Source organism: Bos taurus, chromosome 9 (assembly GCF_002263795.3).
Source record: "Bos taurus isolate L1 Dominette 01449 registration number 42190680 breed Hereford chromosome 9, ARS-UCD2.0, whole genome shotgun sequence".
NCBI lineage: Eukaryota > Metazoa > Chordata > Mammalia > Artiodactyla > Bovidae > Bos > Bos taurus.
The window spans coordinates 74,444,104-74,462,749 of record NC_037336.1 but is presented as its reverse complement, the minus strand read 5'-3'; the positions used below and the strand labels follow the sequence as shown (position 1 = coordinate 74,462,749).

Sequence of the window (18,646 nt, the reverse complement as noted above, 5' to 3'; positions counted from 1 at the left end):
TCACCTCCTGTCTCTCCCCGCCTGTCTTCTCTCCTCATGGTACCAGTCCTTTCCTGTCTAAGCAGGCGACAGTGGTCTGATGCTCCCGGGTGCTCGGAAGTGAGAAGTCACCTAGCTGGAGGGCAGAGATTGCCATAGAGCAGAGTGTGGGGACTGAGAGTCTGCCACTGACTAGCTCACCCAAATTACTCTGTATATCTGAGTCTCCCCATCAGTAAGCTTAGCATAACAGGGTGATTTGCGAGGTCAGACCAATCCTTATGTGTAGGACCTTAGAATAATGACTGACTTAATAGGCCATCCACAAGCTTAAGCTATTATTTTTATAATTTCCTATGGCAATCTCTCTGAGCCACCAGGGAAGCATGGCTTAGACAGATTGCCATAGGAAATCATGAAAATAATAGCTTAAGCTCAGACAGTAAAGGGTCCACTTGCAGGGTGGGCAACCTGGGTTTGATCCCTGAGTTGGAAAGATGCCCTGGAGGAGGGCATGGCAACCCACTCCAGTATTCTTGCCTGGAGAATCCCATGGACAGAGGAGCCTTGCAGGCTACAGTCCATAGGGTGGCAAAGAGTTGGACATGACTGAGCGACAAGCACAGCACAGCACATGGCAATCTGTCACGTGAGGCAGTTTTTCCCCACCAGCCCTTCTCTTTCCTGTAAACCTCAGATGTGCACACAGCTGGTCGCAGTGTGGAAGGATGGATCCACAGCAGGGAGGCAGTGTGGAGAGTTCCTGAGAAGCTGATGGAAGGTAGAGAAAAGGCTTGTGGTAGTTAGCCAGAAGAAGGGAAGAGAGGAATCTTCAAGAAGTAATGGCAGCATATACACAACTGATGGGGACAGGAGAGCCAAGTCGAGGGAAATGCAGCCAAACACCATCCTCCATGAGGCCAGAGAGGAGAAGGCGAAGCAGACAGGCAGCCAGTAGTGCTGCTGATGTGTGGTGAGAAAAGCAAGTGTCTGAGACCACCAAGAGCCAAGAAAACAGAGGCGCTAAAAGAGTTACAGGATCAGATTGGTATTCTAGAAACATCATAGCTGTGTTGATGACTGGGTTTTGGCAATCAGGATTTGGACGGCCAGAGAACAGCTAGGAGGTTCATATAACACCGCCCTATCCTCTTAAAACTGGGTGCCTCTAATCTTCAATGAACTGGAAGATAGATAACTGAGCTAGCTACATTTGAGTCTAAAGTATAGATATAAAGATTCTGAGGGAAGAAGTGAAAGGATTTTTTTTTTCGAGTTGCTAATAGGAGTTATTTTTTTATTTGATAAATTCATGATTCCTGTCTTTGTTCTGTTTAAAGGAGTTGTGAGATAACTCAGGGTATGAGTTCTAACATTTATGGAGCCCTACTAAATGTACCCCTGGAGGAGGGCCTGGCAGCCCACTCCAGTACTCTTACCTGGAGAATCCCATGGACAGAGGAGCCTGGCAGGCTACCATCCATGGTATCTCAAAGAGTCAAACACAGCTGAAGTGACTTAGCATAGGCACATTGAATGTATAGGCATAGAATTGTGGGAATGGATTGATATTTTAATAACAAATTAATAACCAACATATTTCTTTGGCTAGCATACACTCTGTGTCATGCATTTCATTGCTTTAATTGGACAGAATTGGGAATTTGTCTACTTCTTGAGACATTTAGGCAAATCACATACCAGCCATTATGTCACACGTGAGCAGAGAGAAATGTGGAGGGCGTGTTTATTATCCACAGTACCAGTGTTGTGAACCTTGACTTCCCTTTCCCATGGAATCAGTTCTGTGTCCGTCTCTGAGGCAGTAAGGTCTTTGGGAAGGGAAAAAAGATAGTAGAACAGTGGAGCAATTCAAATATGTTTCCCCCACCTGGGAAAGGTGCTTTGCCATCCAGCCTCCCTACCATACTAGCCCTGCTCAGAGGTGCAGAAAGAAGAAAAGAAATCTGGATTTGGTGCCACCGGAGTTGTAATTTCCTTTAACCAGAAGTAATCTTGCCCCAGACCCTCATGGGACATTTGGCAGTGCCTTAAAAAATTTTTTTAATGGTCTTGACTGTGAGGAGGGGGCTGTCTGCAGGCAGTGCTATTAGATACAGGAGGCAGAGGCCAGGGATGCTGCCAAGCTGTTAAAGCCTCATCCCCTCCCCTGTAGTCCACAGCGAAGAGTTATCCTGTCTGAAAGGTCAGGAGGACCACGGCTGAGAACTCCTGCACTAGAGATCCTGTCTGTGTTTATGTTGTTCAGTCACTAAGTCATGTCTGACTCTTTGTGACCCCATGGACTGCAGCACTCCACTTCTCCTTCACTATCTCCTGGAGTTTCTCAAACTCATGTCCATTGAGTTGGTGATGCCATCCAACTATCTCATCCTCTGTTTCCCATTTCTCCTCCTGCCTTCAATCTTTCCCAGCATCAGAGCTGCTTTTGAAAATGCAAGGGGACTGGTTGGCAGGAATGATGGTACTTAGGCCTCTGGAGCTGTTGGGATGGTACTGGCTACAACTGGTATTCCATTGGTTCCTACTAGGTAAGTCTTTAGTTCCAAGGGCATTAAAAAGGGTTCATTGCCAAGTCCAGTGGATGCTTGAACTCCTACATCTTATAAATCCTATGTGTCCAGTCTCTTTACTGAGGCAAGTCCTACTACTCAAAGAGGCTTGAAATGATTTGTTTTCTTCTCAACAGCATATTTCCTTTCCCAGATTGGACCCGTGGATCATCCAAACTCATGAAGTTCATTGGTTTTAACTCACGTTTTAACTCAAGTATTCTGACTCCCATATCACAGTTTGAAATTCTGTAAAGGCACAATGAGGACTTGACATGATCGTTTCTCCTCAGATTCCCCTCTATGTCCCTAGACAAAAAGTCCTTTTAAAGACTGTTACCTTTAAAGGTAACATTGTGATAGAAATGTTGAATTCGAAATCCATAATGTAAAACTCATCACTGGCTTAAAAATTTTTTCTGAGGCCCTATAATTAATTTATCCAGAAATAATTTCTAAAACTTTACTGATTGTTTATTGATTCTTCCTCTTCACTTTGAAGACCTCCAGAATTTCTTCTGGACCTTCTGAAGGATAGTGAAACTTCATTTCATGTGGTTTCCCAACGGCTCCATGAATGTTCTCAGTGAAGGGAGGAAAAGAACAGAGGTCTCTCTGCTTGACTGATTCTAAATGATTGCCTCTCTCAGATGTATTTGGTATGGGAACAATAACAGCCATAATCTTCAGGGTTTTAAAATGCCATCTTTAGTACATTAGGAAACCAAAAGGCAGAAGAATTTGGAAAAATAGTAAATACCGTTTAGATGATCTTGGTAAACATTTGTTCAAATGTGTTTAAGGCACATCCTGTTTGGGGCCTGGGCTGATTTTAAACCCTGAGACTGAACTGATGTTTAACAGCCATTTCTTAACCAGGAAAGGCCTCCCCTTCTCCCAGCCCACACCCGTTCGAGCTTCACTGGCTCTTTTGAACAGAAGCCGTTCTCAGTTTTTACTTGGTTCAGTGAACAAGGTTACTGTTTAGAAACAGTGGCTGTTGAGTCATATGTCTCCTCACCCTTTTGCCTTCTTCCTGAGTGCACCTCGAGCTGCATGAGAGATGATATTAATACTTGGGATGATTAAAAGGTCTCTTCACTGATCGCTTGGTCTTTGCCTGGCTGAGAAACTCAAAGCAGGAAGAGAGAGACATGCAGATATGTTGCAGCATATTCAAGAAAGAAGGGTTTTAGGATGGAAGACACTAAACTGGCCTGTAAGTTCTTGGACTCAAAATATGTTTCGAAACTTCTTAATAAGGATATGTAGGAATCGGGCAATCTTTAACTCAGTTTGACACACTAACACTTTCAACAGGTCAAAGTACAGAGTAGGAAATCTTTTAATAGATCTTTTTGTTTTGGGGGGTAGGGAGGACTTGGTTTTAATGTTCTAAGAAAGAGAAGTGGGAATTTTAATTAAGTGAAACATTCCTTGTGCTCTATAGATGATGGATTTATACTTTATCGTCCTTCAGCCATGGGATAGTTTCTATGAAAATTCAAGGCAAATGATATTATTTTCCATTTTCCATGTTTGTGCTTTTTTCTTCTTTTAGCAAAACACAAAGTGAAAACCCTGAAACAGCTCCTAGGGTCTCCTGAGTGCCGGAGGTAGACAGTGGTAGCTACACATACAATTGCACTGCTGTCCAAAGAACATTGTAGCACATAATTTATTGATGATTTCTTATTGCTTCTAATATCTGTATCTGGATTAGATCATGAAGATTTTGAGAAATGATTGTTTTCTACTTTAGGGGAATATGAGGAGTGCTGAGGATTTTTGCTGATTAAAAAAGGTCATACTTCTCTTGCCTACCTCTTCGGTTTTTATTTAGTTTTGTTTTTTTTTTTTTTTTTTACCGTCAAAAACATTGCCTGCATTTTCCTCTCATATCTTTCCTCACCGGAATGCTTTCATTTCCATGATATGTAAATCAGTTAACTCACATATAGGCTTTATGGGAAAAACTATAGTGATCAGAATCGTAAGGACTACATTTTAGAGAGGTATTTTTATCACTGTATTTTCTTGTCTAGAATTTTCTATATGTACTGGATGCTTTATAAGATTTAATTTTAAGAGTGGTAAAGATGCTTTATTCACTAAATTATTTGCCTTTTAAAATATTGCCTCTATTCATTTGCATGGATAATATTTGCAAATTTTATAGTAAAAACACATCTAGGAAAGAAAAGTGAGTTGTGTGTAGTGTCAGTATCCAGTAAGCATTAAGGAGATGGATTATGCTATAAATTAGTGGTTTGCTTTTGGTATTTTATGATTATAAAATATAGAGCCAAAGAGGCATATTAGAAATATCTTGAGGGTTGGATCCAAGCCTACATTTTAGCTCTGACACTAGTTTTGCGACCTCAAACAAGTTATTTATACTCTATAAGTATGTCAGTATCATCAGTGCATAATGGGAATAATCTAACTTTCAGGGCTGTATATACGTTAAAAGAGAGGCAAAATGCCTCACCTAACTGGCTTCTCAGAAAAAAAAAAAAAAAAAACTGGTATTATTATTTGTATTTGTTCAGTTAACTCACTTTTAAATTAACTTTGTACTTAATGAGTCAGAAAAGAATATCTTTTCTGTGTGGAAATCATATTTACATACAGTATTCAAATATTAGGATTAGACAGTTAATGCATAATAAGCATTGGGTTTCATAATGAATTATTTAAATGTGATAAATAATATTGGTTGAATCAAATGAAATACAGGTTACTCAATAAGAAAACTGGATAAATATCCAATAGATAAAATTGATATTGAGGGGGAGAAATTTTTTCATCCAGAAAATTGGTCAAAAAATCTTAGATAAGTGGTTTAAAAATACTAAATTATTCTTTTTTAAAAAATATGAATTCTTTTTTAAAAAATACTAAAATATTCTCTTTTTTTAAATCAAAAGATTAAAAAAATTATTTATTTGGCTGCACTGGATCTTAGTTGCAGCATGCAGGATCTAGTTCCCAGACCAGGGATCGAACCCAGACTCCCTGCACAGGAGATGTGGAGTCTTAGCCACTGGACCATCAGGAAAGTCCTCTAAATTAGTCTTAGATACTCAATTTTAGTCTCTTCCAATTTCCAACTTTTAATTTGATATTGAGTAGACCTTAGAAAAGTAGATGTAGTAGCTTCACGTTTCCATAAACTAAAATTTCAGTGTGAAGACCATAACTCTATTTGGAGTAGAGATGAAGGGTGAACTCTGCTCTGTACACTTCACGAAGCCCCTCCAGCTCATTCATGAAAGTCCATCCCACAGTGGGAGCAGAGCCTGTTGCCACGTCAAGCTGCTTGGGAGTAACTATAAGAAACTGTAAGAGTGACCCGCCCCCCCAACCCCAGACAAAAACAGGTATCTATTGTCATTCAGTCTGTTCTCACGTTAGCACTTCCCACCAACTGAGGCTGTCATGTTTATTGTGTTCTCCCACACTAGAGTATGAGCCATAGGGGCAGGGAGTTTCGGCCTTGTCGTTCATGGCTGTATCCCAAGCACCTACAACAGTGCCTGGCAACCAGTAGGCGCCTAGTCAGTTTATCAAGTTAATGAGTCGACCCCGTAGTCGTCAAGAGGACAACAAGGTAAGGAAGGCCATGCCTACTCTCACTGTAAAGCACAAAATAACAAAGATACAGTTTTGTATAAAATCTGCACCAGGGCATGCTAATTTATCCTGTGGTTGACACAGAAGTAGAGTTTGTGCCAACTTTTAGAAGAAAAGAAAGTCAGTAGAAAATGTTACTGTCCTCAGTTGGACATGTGCCAAGAGCAGAAAACCAAAAAGTTTACTTCCTTTATGAAAAATAGGTAAATCAAGGACTCTAGAAAAATAATTTTGTGATAAAATGCCAAGTCACAGGCCAAATAAACTCCCTCCTCCCCTGAACCCTCGGTGAGGTCAGTGCTCAGCTCCACAGGGACAGCCCCTCCCACACACTCCGGAAGCATCATACAACCCTGTGGACTCAGCTCCTTTACCAGGAATTTTATGTAGGTGTAGTTTTCAGAAGCTAAGAATCTTGTTCAGTAAGACTTTCACAAATCACTAGCCATTCTCAAAGTTACACTGAATCTATGCCTCTATAAAGATAAATTGCTGTACTGTAGAGTCAAAAGACCAGGTTTTCAAACTCTATTCTAAGGCAGTCTGTATAACCAAGGGCAAATCCCATTTGATCTCTGAGTCTCAGTCCCCTCCCCTATAAAAGGGCAACAGGCATACCTACCATAATCTAGTTAAGATGGTCAAGTGAGTGTATATTACAAGAAAGTGACTTGTAATCCATTAAACAAATTATACAGTGTCACTTGAATACAGATTTAAAAAACAGTGCAAGTTCTTTCCTTAAATGAGAATTTAAGTGCTTTATAACTTTAAATTCTATTATTTGTCAGAATATCACTAATTATAGGGGCAAACCCCATCAAAACAATAAAAAAGAGTAAGGTACAATTTTTAATGCCATATTTGAAAAATGAATCTAGAAAACACTGTGGCATAGCGGTTAAGATCCTAGGTTTTAAAGTCACGTTGATGTGGATTTTATTCATAATTTAGCTGTTCACATTAGACAGATTTCTTAACTTTGAGACTCAGTTTTCATCTCTGAACAGTGGGGAAAGTGTTACCTAAATGCAGGCTTACTATAAAGAAAAAATTTTTTGAAACAAAATGCTTAAAGCATGAGTACAGCCTTGGAACATAATAGATACTCAGTAAACAGAAGTTGCATTTGTAGTTATTTTAATTCTTTATAAATATCATTGGGTATATGGTTTGCCTTTTAAATGATATGATGCTAAACTTTTAAAATGTATTAGCCACTATTACTCTATAGAAATCTGCTAGAAATTTCCTAAGAGAAAATAATTCTACAATTTTTCTTAGCTCTTACTTTACTGAGCCTGATGATTCTTTAGATTAGGTGATCTTTGAAACAAGCATCAATACAGCTAAAAGTTTTCCAATATAATTTACTCACCTAAAGCCTAGGGGATCTCAAAGTATGTTAGATTAAATAATCTTATCCGTAACAGAATGCACAGATACTCATAAAGAAAGGGCAGGGGCAGGGATTTTCAAAGAGAGGAGTTTAAAATTCTCTTTCTAGGAAGTGTATGTTGCTAGGGAACATAGAAGAGCATTAAGGTAGCAACACATATTGTCATGCAACCTAGAGATATTTAAGTTCCAAGATTCATTGCTCATAGTCCAAGATGTAAGTCATGTATTAACTGTCACTAATCCTTTCTCAGCATTTCACGGAGTCATTGAATTAAATATTCTCTGAACTGACATTTTAGTACTGAATTACAAACATCAGTGTACAGTCTTGATAATATAATTTCTTTCTCTTATCAGAACCTCTAGATGACGTGAATAAATGAACTTCAGTTGAACCACAAGCCAACTTTAAAACTTAGGTTAGCATTTTGATACACAAGAATCATTCTCCATTAACAGATGCTTTTCTCTAAGACCTACTTTATTTTAAAAGATAATGCCATAATCCATTTCTGGTCATACTCTGGTTATATAAATGTATATGTAATGTCTTATCTCAGACAGCATAAAATAATATTACTTGAATAACAAGTAGCATGTGATGAAGGACCAAGAAAGTAAAAGTTAATATTTAAGCTTTCTCCTTACTTGACTTAATATTAACAGTACATAGTTTTCATGTTTTTCTGTAACATAACAGTTATAAAGTCCTGAATCAAAGATTAACGTTTTTATATAACATTATTAGGAATTATTGTTTTGAATATTTGGATTTTGTGTTTTACTTCTGTTAATCAGAATACAGAATTCAAATATACAAGCATTTAAGTGTGATGTTATTATAATTCAGTGCTGTCCGTTTTACCCAGCAGTTGCAATCAAGTTAAAGAAAGCAAGTAAGTCTGAGGGATTTTAGTTGGACTCAGTATATACCATTTTAACAAAAGAAAGGTGGCTTGGGCTTTGAGAGATGATATATTGTGGGAAAGTGATTAGGAAATAGAGCTAATGGAAGATGAGGGTTAATATAGGAGGTTTGTTTATGCAAGCTCATCTCTGTCTCTGGGCATGAGCCATTCTCCTCCTTCTGATACCGGAGAGGGGGGCACCATCAGAGGCGATATTTATGCCCAGCTTTTAGGTGGGTATGTGCAGAGAGTTCTTTCCACATCTGTTGATTCTCAATGCCTACAGCTGAAAATAATGCCAAAGTGGCATCTTTTGGAACAGTGCATTCTGATGCCTTTCATGGTACTCTAATGGACATCTTTAGATGTAAGACTTTTCTCATATTTTAGGTTATTTCCTTAAGACAGAGTCTCAGAAGTGCAATTGTCTAGGTAGTAGTATTAAACCTTTTAATGGCAGTATATTCATATCACTAAATTCCTTTTGTGGAATTATACCAATTAGCTATAACTCTAATACTGCTGCTTTCTGCTCCTCATACTTTCAGGGTTTTCAGTGCTGCATTTGGAAGCACATGTCTAATATTCTTCTTCAGGGTTCACACTAGATGGAAAATACCAAGGATCTAGAAAGGGATAGTTCTAACCATTGGTGAAGCTAGTTTCAGTATTCATGACTGGTGCTGTGGTTGTGAAGGAGTAGCATAAACTGGCTGAAGCAGATGCTTTTCTCCAGATATCACTACTACCAGCTGAATTTAACATCTCAGTCATAAGGAGACCGCTCAGGATGAGGGGTAATTGAAGACACCTTCATTGCAAATAGATCATGTGCCTTGTGCATGTGTGCATAGTCACTCAGTCACGTCTGACTCTTTGTGACCCTGTGGACTGTAGCCTGCCAGGCTCTTCTATCCATGGAATTTTCCTGGCAAGGATACTGGAATGGGTTGCCATTTATTCTCCAGGGGATGTTCCTCACTCAGGGGTAAAACCCCTGCCTCCTGCAATGCATGTGGATTCTTTACTGCTGAGCCACTAGGGAAGCCCAAATAGATTATGTGGTGGTGGTGGTGGTGGTGGTGTTGGTGGTGGTGGTTTAGTCTCTGAGTCGTGTCCGACTCTTGTGGCCCCAGTGCTGCTGCTAAGTCACTTCAGTCGTGTCTGACTCAGTGCGACCCCATAGATGGCAGCCCACCAGGCTCCCCCATCCCTGGGATTCTCCAGGCAAGAACACTGGAGTGGGTTGCCATTTCCTTCCCGAGTGCATGAAAGTGAAAGCGAAGCTGCTCAGTTTTGTCCAACTCGCCGCAACCCCAGGGACTGCAGCTCACCAGGCTCCTCCGTCCATGGGATTTTCCAGGCAAAAGTACTGGAGTGCAGTGCCATTGCCTTCTCCTGACCCCAATATGGATGGCATTAAATCTTCAGGAGCTAGTTAGTCTTAAATCCAAATTAGCATTTGATTGCCAATGGGACTGATACCAAGCCTTCCTGGGGACAGATCCTCCCACCCACATGTTCCCCCATCTCTTTTTTATTTAAAAAAAAACAAAACAAAAAAACACTTTAGCCTCTTTAGCCTTCCCCAAGTTCCAAAGAGCAAATTTAATCAGAGAAATGGAAAAAATGCAGAAACAAAGGAAAGCAGTCAAGCAGGACAAAATTATAGTTTAGCCACAAAACAAAATCAAGGACTTTTAGTTCCTCTTCAAGGGTTACAGGTAATACCCTGAGCCACATCCTTGAGTTGTTTTACGGATAGTAAAAGCTCCTACCAGGTGGAGGCGGTCAAACATATGCTGCCTAGCATCACGTAGACCCCAGACAGGTTGGAACTAGAAAACTAATCATTGAGATTCCCAAAATACTAGTGTTACCTTCAGTTCAGTTCTGTCGCTCAGTCGTGTCTGACTCTTTGCAACCCATGAATCACAGCACGCCAGGCCTCCCTGTCCATCACCAGCTCCTGGAGTTCACTCAAACTCATGTCCATCAAATTGGTGATGCCATCCAGCCATCTCATCCTCTGTCGTCCCCTTCTCCTCCTGCTCCCAATCCCTCCCAGCATCAGGGTCTTTTCCAATGACTCAACTCTTTGCATGAGGTGGCCAAAGTACTGGAGTTTCAGTTTCAGCATCAGTCCTTCCAATGAACACCCAGGACTGATCTCCTTTAGGATGGACTGGTTGGATCTCCTTGCGGTCCAAGGGACTCTCAAGAGTCTTCTCCAACACCACAGTTCAAAAGCATCAATTCTTTGGCGCTCAGCTTTCTTCACAGTCCAACTCTCACATCCATACATGACCACTGGAAAAACCATAGCCTTGACTAGACTGACCTTTGTTGGCAAAGTAATGTCTCTGCTTTCTGTTAGCCAATTCAAGAATTGTGCATGAGCTGATCAATCACCCCAAGACCCTATCCCTCACATTGTCCTTATAAACTTTCCCTGAATGCTATTGGCAAGTATTTAGGTCTTTTGAGCACAAACTGTCCTGTTCTTGCATGGCATCCTACAATAAATGCTGTGCTTTCCTTCACCACAGTGTCAGCAGATTGGCTTTGCCATGTATTGGGTGAATGGACCCAAATTCACTGGATTTTTCAGAAGGCACAAAATGACACATTTAAATCAAGGAATTTTAGAGCCATCACCATCAGCTAATTACCATTGGGTAGAATCTTAAGCAATGCACTGGAAGACTGAAACAGCTTCAATTGATTATAAATTAATGACATAGGATGTTTATTAATTATTAAGCTTTGTTGAAATATGCTGAACATTGTACATAGGGTTTACAGCCAATAGCTGTCATCAGAATGTTTTGAAATTACACCCATGAGAAAAAACAAAGGTTTTTACCTCCATGCATTTGCAGTCGTTTGCTAGTTTTGCAGTAACCATCAAAACACAGAACATTGATTTATACTATTAAGCCTTGCCTCTTCCAAAAAGATTTAGCCACTTTGAAAAAAAGTCATATATCTCAAAAAGCCCCTCTTAAAAAGTCAATACAAGATACTGATTTTATACTGAAGTATTAAGTTCTTCATTTTTAGGCAGACAGTATTACATGGTGGGAATTAATACCTTCTATTTTTAAAAAATCTGCATTTATGAAGTGGTTGAGGGGGAGAAGTGGTATTTAAAAACTTAGTTAAATGAAGAAATCTTGGAAATAAGTTTCAGATTCGAAGTTGTGTTCAGTTCAGTTGCTCAGTCGTGTCCAACTCTTTGTGACCCCATGGACTACAGCACGCCGGGACTCCCTGTCCATCACCAACTTGTGGAGTTTACCCAAACTCATGTTCATTGGGTCGGTGATGCCATCCAACAATCTCATCCTCTGTCGTCCCCTTCTCCTCCCACCTTCAACCTTTCCCAGCATCAGGGTCTTTTCCAAAGAGCTAGATCTTCGCATGAGGTGGCCAAAGTACTGGAGTTTCAGCTTTAGCATCATTCCTTCCAAAGAACACCCAGGACTGATCTCCTTTAGAATGGACTGGTTGGATCTCCTTGCAGTCCAAGGGACTCTCAAGAGTCTTCTCCAACACCACAGTTCAAAAGCATCAATTCTTTGGCGCTCAGCTTTCTTCACAGTCCAACTCTCACATCCATACATGACCACTGGAAAAACCATAGCCTTGACTAGACGGACCTTTGTTGGCAAAGTAATGTCTCTGCTTTTGAATATGCTATCTAGGTTGGTCATAACTTTTCTTCCAAGGAATAAGTGTAAGTAAACTAAGTTGTTTTAGATACAGTATTTTTATACATAAAGGTATATCTAGAGTTGTGTTAGTTCAAAGGACAAAGATTTAAAAGAAGCCATGTGGAATTTTAAATAGTAGTGCTTATTGAGCTCACTGTGTTATATTCAATAGAATTGTGTACTTCTTTTTAGAGCTGTTATCTCAATTCTCAGTGTACCAGTCATTGCCTCCCTGTAGCCTATAAGTTCCATATAGGCAAGACCACGCCTGCCTCCCACCGTTATATCCCAACTATCTGACACATGGGATGTCAGTACTCAGTAAGCAGTGGCTGGATGGAGTAATAGGGAAGGATTCTGGCTCTTTTGTCCATGGAATTCTCCAGGCAAGAATACTGGAGTGTGTTGCTATTTCCTTCTCCAGGGCATCTTCCCAACCCAGGGATCAAACCTGCCTCTCTTGTGTCTCCTGCATTGCAGGCGGATTCTTTACCCCCATGCCACCGGGAGGGCAAGTTAGTCATTCTAAAAGACCTAAAACATCAAAGTGTGTTTTCTTTTCTCAGCATCTAGTTGAAAGGATTGATTGGTTACTTCTTCCTGCATCTTTATTTGTCCAGTATCTCAGTGAAACATTTTGTAGAATCAGAATACTTTGTAAGAAATCCATTGTCCTTTAACAGTTTGTGGCCTTTTATAAGTCTGGACTCTTATCCTACAAAGTTTTAAATAATAGTGTTGCTGAAAAGACCTTAAGGGAAGTTAAGCTTATTTATAAAGACTTTTTCCAGTATAAACCCCAGAGCATTACTATAGAATTCCCAGAACCTGCTTCTCCCCTCAGAAGTCAAAACAGCTTCTTATTTGTAATTCCTTGGACTCCTTGCCTTTAAAAGAAAAATACCGTGTTTTAGCACAGCACTATATGAAAGTTACTGCTTAAAATTTTAGGTGATAACTTTCAGGATAAATTAATATTAAAAGAACAGTATTGTTTCAATTTTTGAAAAGCACCAATAACTTAAGTATTGTTTTCAAAATGATGCTTATTCAGCCAACATTTGAGCCTTTAAATTTTGCCTTGTCACAATTTAAAGATGTATTATAAAGTATAAATCTTAGTTGAAATAGTATTAAAATATATTTCTACTGCATTGACAAAAGGAAAGAGAAGCTCTGGAAAATGTTTGAGGTGTATACGTGTTAGAGGTGGGTGTTCTAGTTTAAAATACTCTGATTATGATGTAAATATGTCAGAGTTTCTTCATTTGTTTTTAGCCCCAGATGTTATTCAGTGTCGAAATGAGTGTTAAAACATAATACAGGGACTTCCCTGGCAGTCCGGTGGTTAAGACTTCAGACTTCTAATGTAAGGGGTACAGGTTCGATGCCTGGTTGGGGAACTAAGATCCCATATGCTGTGTGATGCCCAAAAATTGTTTTTTAATTTTTCAATTAAAAAATAAAAACATTCAAAACAGATTGAATGCATGCTAAAGTTGAGAAGTAACCATAAAAACAGGTTTTATGGAGGACAGTGTGGTTCATTACACAACTCTCTATTAGTCTAATTTAATACAGAAATAGATTTTAGAATATATACAATCAGTCTGTCATACATTGCCCACAATACAGCTTCTTGAAACTGTGCTTGTGCTAGCTATTGAGTGAGCACTCCTTGTCAAGTTTCTGGGTTACATTCTGTGTTGTCAGTTAATAGTGGGATCACATGATTTAGCAAAGAGTTGACCTTGGGGTAGAGTTGATCTGGTCACATAATAACTGAGAGCTGTAACAAAGATGTAGGCTTAAACAGTCAGCACATTGTACCTCTAGGAGATACCAGTGGTAGGGCCAGACTTCTTCAAGAATAATTTTTAACTGGGTCATTCATTCATTAAAGGCCAAAAATTGAAACTCCAGGTAGCATGACTAATAGAGTTGTAGTCTGGAGTTGTGAATTTGGATGAAGAAAATAATTGCATCTGTATTTCTAATAACATTTTCTGGAAGTTGAATGTTTCTTTTAATTATGAATGTGAGCAAAAGAACCTACGGCAGTATTAGCATTTACAGAAGTCAGATATTTTCATAACACATTACAGTTGTTTTAGGAGAGCAAAAGGCAGTTTAAAGAGATAACTGCTTTGAAATCATGGCAGTTGTGAGACATATCTCTAGATTGTGTTAATTAATGGGTTAATAAAGAAGCACATGTATGTATGTATATGACAGATCTTTTGCTGTCTTTATAAGCTTTTAAATATAAATATGTATTTTTTGTGATGCTACATATTTTAATTTATTCATTTAAAAATATTATCCTGAGTAGGAATCTAGCCTGACCTTTTGCCAAAGGAATCCAAAACAGAAAGAAAGGTTAAAATCCTTTTGTAGAAAGCCTTCAAGTGCCTTTAAGAGCATTCATACCCTAGATTGAAGGCTGCTGAGCCTAGAAAAGACTGAAGCCCACCAACCCGTCTTAAAATGTTAGTCCAGGAAACCCAGACTTGTTTTTTTTTGTTTTTTTCTTTTTGCCAGGGTATGAAAAATGTAAAAAAAATCACTTAAGCCTGCGGAAGAGGAATCCTACTTTAAATTCCATGATCCGTTGGTTCTAAATCAGGGATGTACATCAGACTCCTCTAGGAAACTATTTATAATCATAGAGCTGAGCCTTATGCCTCAGGATTGCAGTTCAGCAGGTCTGGGTCTGGGTCAGACCTGCACATCTGTGTGTGAAAGGCCCAGAGGTGGTTTTCATACAATCCCGCAAATGAGAAGTGCTTTGAAAGCTTGTTCTTTAAGAACTATTTCAAGTATCACATTTTTAAGGATTTATGTTTGGTTTTAAAAAAAAATCACCTCAAGAAATGAGGAAGATTCACTTGATAGTTTGGAAGTCATAACTGCTTAAGGCATCTTTTGCTGTGACAGAAGGTGAACCGGTACTTGACCATTCATCCCTGGGAGCCATGAAACGTTCTGAAGTTGCATGTACATTTTTCAGGGTAAGGGGACAGTGGCTTTCCTGAGATTTGCAAGGGTACTCATGATCTAAATAAGAAGCAAGAAATAGCTTCCTATGTACTGAGATAGTAAAATGTAATCGTGAAGCAAGCAAAAGACAAAATTACTAGACCTACTAAGGAAACTTAGGAGAATACCATTAATTCTATGATAAAAGTATTGAACTTGAATGATATGACTTTATCATTAATCCCTAGAATCAAAATATTTGTTTTTTGCAATGCAAGGCATCATAGGGTGGCAAATAAGTGGTTTTGATGCTATATATACATTAGGGAAAAAATAAATATAAAATATTAAACTTTATAATTGCATGTAAAAATCCAATCCCTCATGGCTCAGTGGTAAAGAATCTGCCTGCAGTGCAGGAGACACAGGAGATGTGGGTTTGACCCCTGAGTCAGGAAGATCTCCTGGAGACGGAAATGGCAACCCACTCACTCTAGTATTCTTCTTGGGAAAATCCCATGGACAGAGGAGACTTGTAGGAGACAGTCCATGGGGTCCTGAAGAGTCAGACACAACTGAGCACACACACATACATGCAAAAATCCAAAAACAAAATGATCATTAAAATAAGACTTAGCTTTCTTTAAAATAAAATAAATTTATTTTAATATTGGACTTACCCCCCTACCTTGGACAGTTTTGTGTCCTGGGACCCATATTCTAAAATTATGAAGCAGTAGAAATGTGCTGTGAAATGTAGCTTCCTCCTTAGTGAAAAACTATACTTCAGGAAAAAGTATTTTTAAAGGAATAAAGAAAAGATGTAACCTTTTATTTATGAAAGAAGTTGACAGTTTCAAGTAGGCATGATTGAGTGTTGATGCATATCTGTCCTTTTCTCTGTAATGGTAATTTCCTCCTGCTTTTGGTTATCTTGCTTTCTCCTTGACAGAGGTGCCCCCTCCCCCGCCACATGCCTACTCCAGAAGGCCACCCTTAACCTTTGTCTGTGCTTCCATAGAATCTTTTTTTTTTTTTTTCAAACCTTTTTCTTTTTTTCCCAAGCATGTTTCTTTGTTTTTTCTCTGTGCCTCAAGGCATGTGGGATCTTAGTTCCCCAACCAGGGGTTGAACCTGAACCCCCTGCATTGGAAGCATTGAGTCTTAAAACCACTGGACTACCTGGGAAGTCCCTCCACTGAATCCTGTACATATCTCTGTCTTACTACTTACCATGCTATATCATTATTATCAGTTTCTATGTGTCTTGAGAGATTAACTTCGCTACCATTATCCTTGTGTTATTATGCCAGGAATGATGTCTGCTCATTAACTATTTTGCTGAGTAATTACATATGATTACCACCCAACTCATGCCACTCACCCATTATTTATTGTACACAGTGGTCCTGTGCCACTGGATCAGTACGGGGATTATGCTTTGGCATTCAGACTCCTGCTCTAGCCAACCAAGCAAACCTGCTCAGCCCGACTGGCAGCTCAGTACAATAAACTGAGTCCAGACTGAATCTAACAATATTTAGACTGGCCATCAGCCCAAGATTACCCTTCATAGTGGTAGCAAGACCAAGCATGAAGTTGACGACTAAGCCAGCCACTCCCTGTTTATGTTGAGGTCCACTTCAGACTCTCAGACTTGTCATCTTATCACTGTCTTAGCAAGATTTCCTTTCTTCTTGGCCTATATTGACTTTTAAAAAGTTACTTATGTCTATTCAGTTATTGGGTTGGCCAAAACGTTTGTTTAGGTTTTCCATAAAATATTAAGGAAAAATGCGAATGAACTTTCTGGCCAACCCCAGGATTACTGTGGGGCTTCCCAGGGGTCACAGTGGTAAGGAATCCACCTACCAATGCGAGAGATGCAGGAGATGCAGATTTGACCCCTGGGTTGGAAAGATCCTCTGGAGTAGGAAATGGCAACCCACTCCAGTGTTCTTGCTTGGAAAATTCCATGAACAGAGGAGCCTGGTGGGCTAGAGCAACTGAGCGTACACACGTGATATTATTATAATCATAAACTAAATAGGATCCTGAACTAGAAAATAACAATTTCTTATGACATCGAGTGAATTTAGTGGGAGCCGCATCCTGGGTTCCTCCACATCCTTGGGTTCAGCCCACCCTGGGCCGTGTAGCACTGTACTGCTTGTCCACTTACGCCAATTCTTCCCAAGACTGTAGTGTTTACTCGGGAGAAATTGCCATATAAGTGGATCCACTCAGCTCAAACTCATGTTATTCAAGGGTCAGCTGGGGTCAGAGAGCAGTTGCATTTCATCTTAAAAAGTGGGGAGGGAAAAAAAAGAGATGGCAATAGACTTGTTACTTTTTTTTTTCTTTTGACTTCTTTTATTCCTGGAAAATAGGAACTGTATGGCCCTGAGGGTCCTGAGTGCATCCTGAAGATTTTATGCATCCTCCACATGGTCTTAGGCAGTAACTCATCAATAGTGAAGTCAAGCATAAAATTATTAGTACAAATTAAGACTGAGCTGCATGTATCAGCTATGCTCTGTAGCCTCAATTTTGGCAGAGAAAGGGGTTGAAACATATATCTTGTACTACTATCAGATTGCTAGGAGAATTGTTCATGCTCTCCCTTTTGTATCTTTGAATTAAGCTAGGGAGGGGGAGAGTGAGGGCGAGGGAAGAAAAATATGATTTCATCCCGTGCGGATTTTCTAGAATTCCATGGAAGGTGTTGCTTCTGTTTCTGTAGTCTCCGAGACTGCTTCCTTTCTTTAAAACTAACTGTGGCTTCATTATGAATTCATTAGTATTATGAACCACCAAGAAAGAGTAAAACTACTGTGACATCATGTGCACTTGCCCAAGCAAGGCTGAACTTTCACAAAGCAGATACGCAGATTCTCCTTAGGTTCAGGATAGGTCATCAGAAGCCTGAGGCCTCGCGTTGCTTTTTCTTATCAGAGAGAAAAGGAAAAAGTCGCTGGTCCCCTCTCATACCCTAGTCACACCTCAGGACCAGGGCTACTCTCCATGTAGTCTAGCATATGAGTCTGACCCTTTTCTCGAAGATCAGCATGGTGAGTGAAAACTACATAAGGCAGATCACCGCATTCGGCCACTTACTCTTCTCTTCCTCTGTGTTTTCAGTGTAACATGGGGGTGTTCATTGCCTACCCTGCATGGATGCCTGTAGGAATTTGATGTGATGGATGTAAAGACTCTTGCACAGTGCTGATTACATTAGACGCCACTTGATAAATAGCTCTCACAGTTGTTGCTTTTTTATTGTGACTAATATATTTATTTTTTCCCTCTCACAGTCATTCTGCTGTCTTATTTAACTTTTTAAAGCATGAATTTTCTAATGAGCAATCTGTGTTTCTCCCCTTTCACACTGAGTGTTTTCACTGCTGGCTTCTCATTTTTTCATTTGTTAGCTTTGCCTCAGGCTGCTTTTCTT

General features: G+C 39.6%; 1 protein-coding gene across 13 annotated transcripts in view; it reads left to right on the top strand.

Annotated features, from left to right (window-relative positions):
- Nucleotides 1-18,646, top strand: part of MAP7 (microtubule associated protein 7) — a 177,436-nt gene that overhangs the window by 74,153 nt on the left and 84,637 nt on the right. For 2 of the 13 annotated variants that reach the window (XM_059889610.1, XM_015472871.3), the window contains exon 1: nucleotides 3,518-3,771. In XM_059889610.1, the coding sequence (XP_059745593.1) occupies nucleotides 3,750-3,771 (22 nt within the window). In that variant the 5' untranslated portion in view covers nucleotides 3,518-3,749. 13 annotated transcript variants of the gene reach the window in all.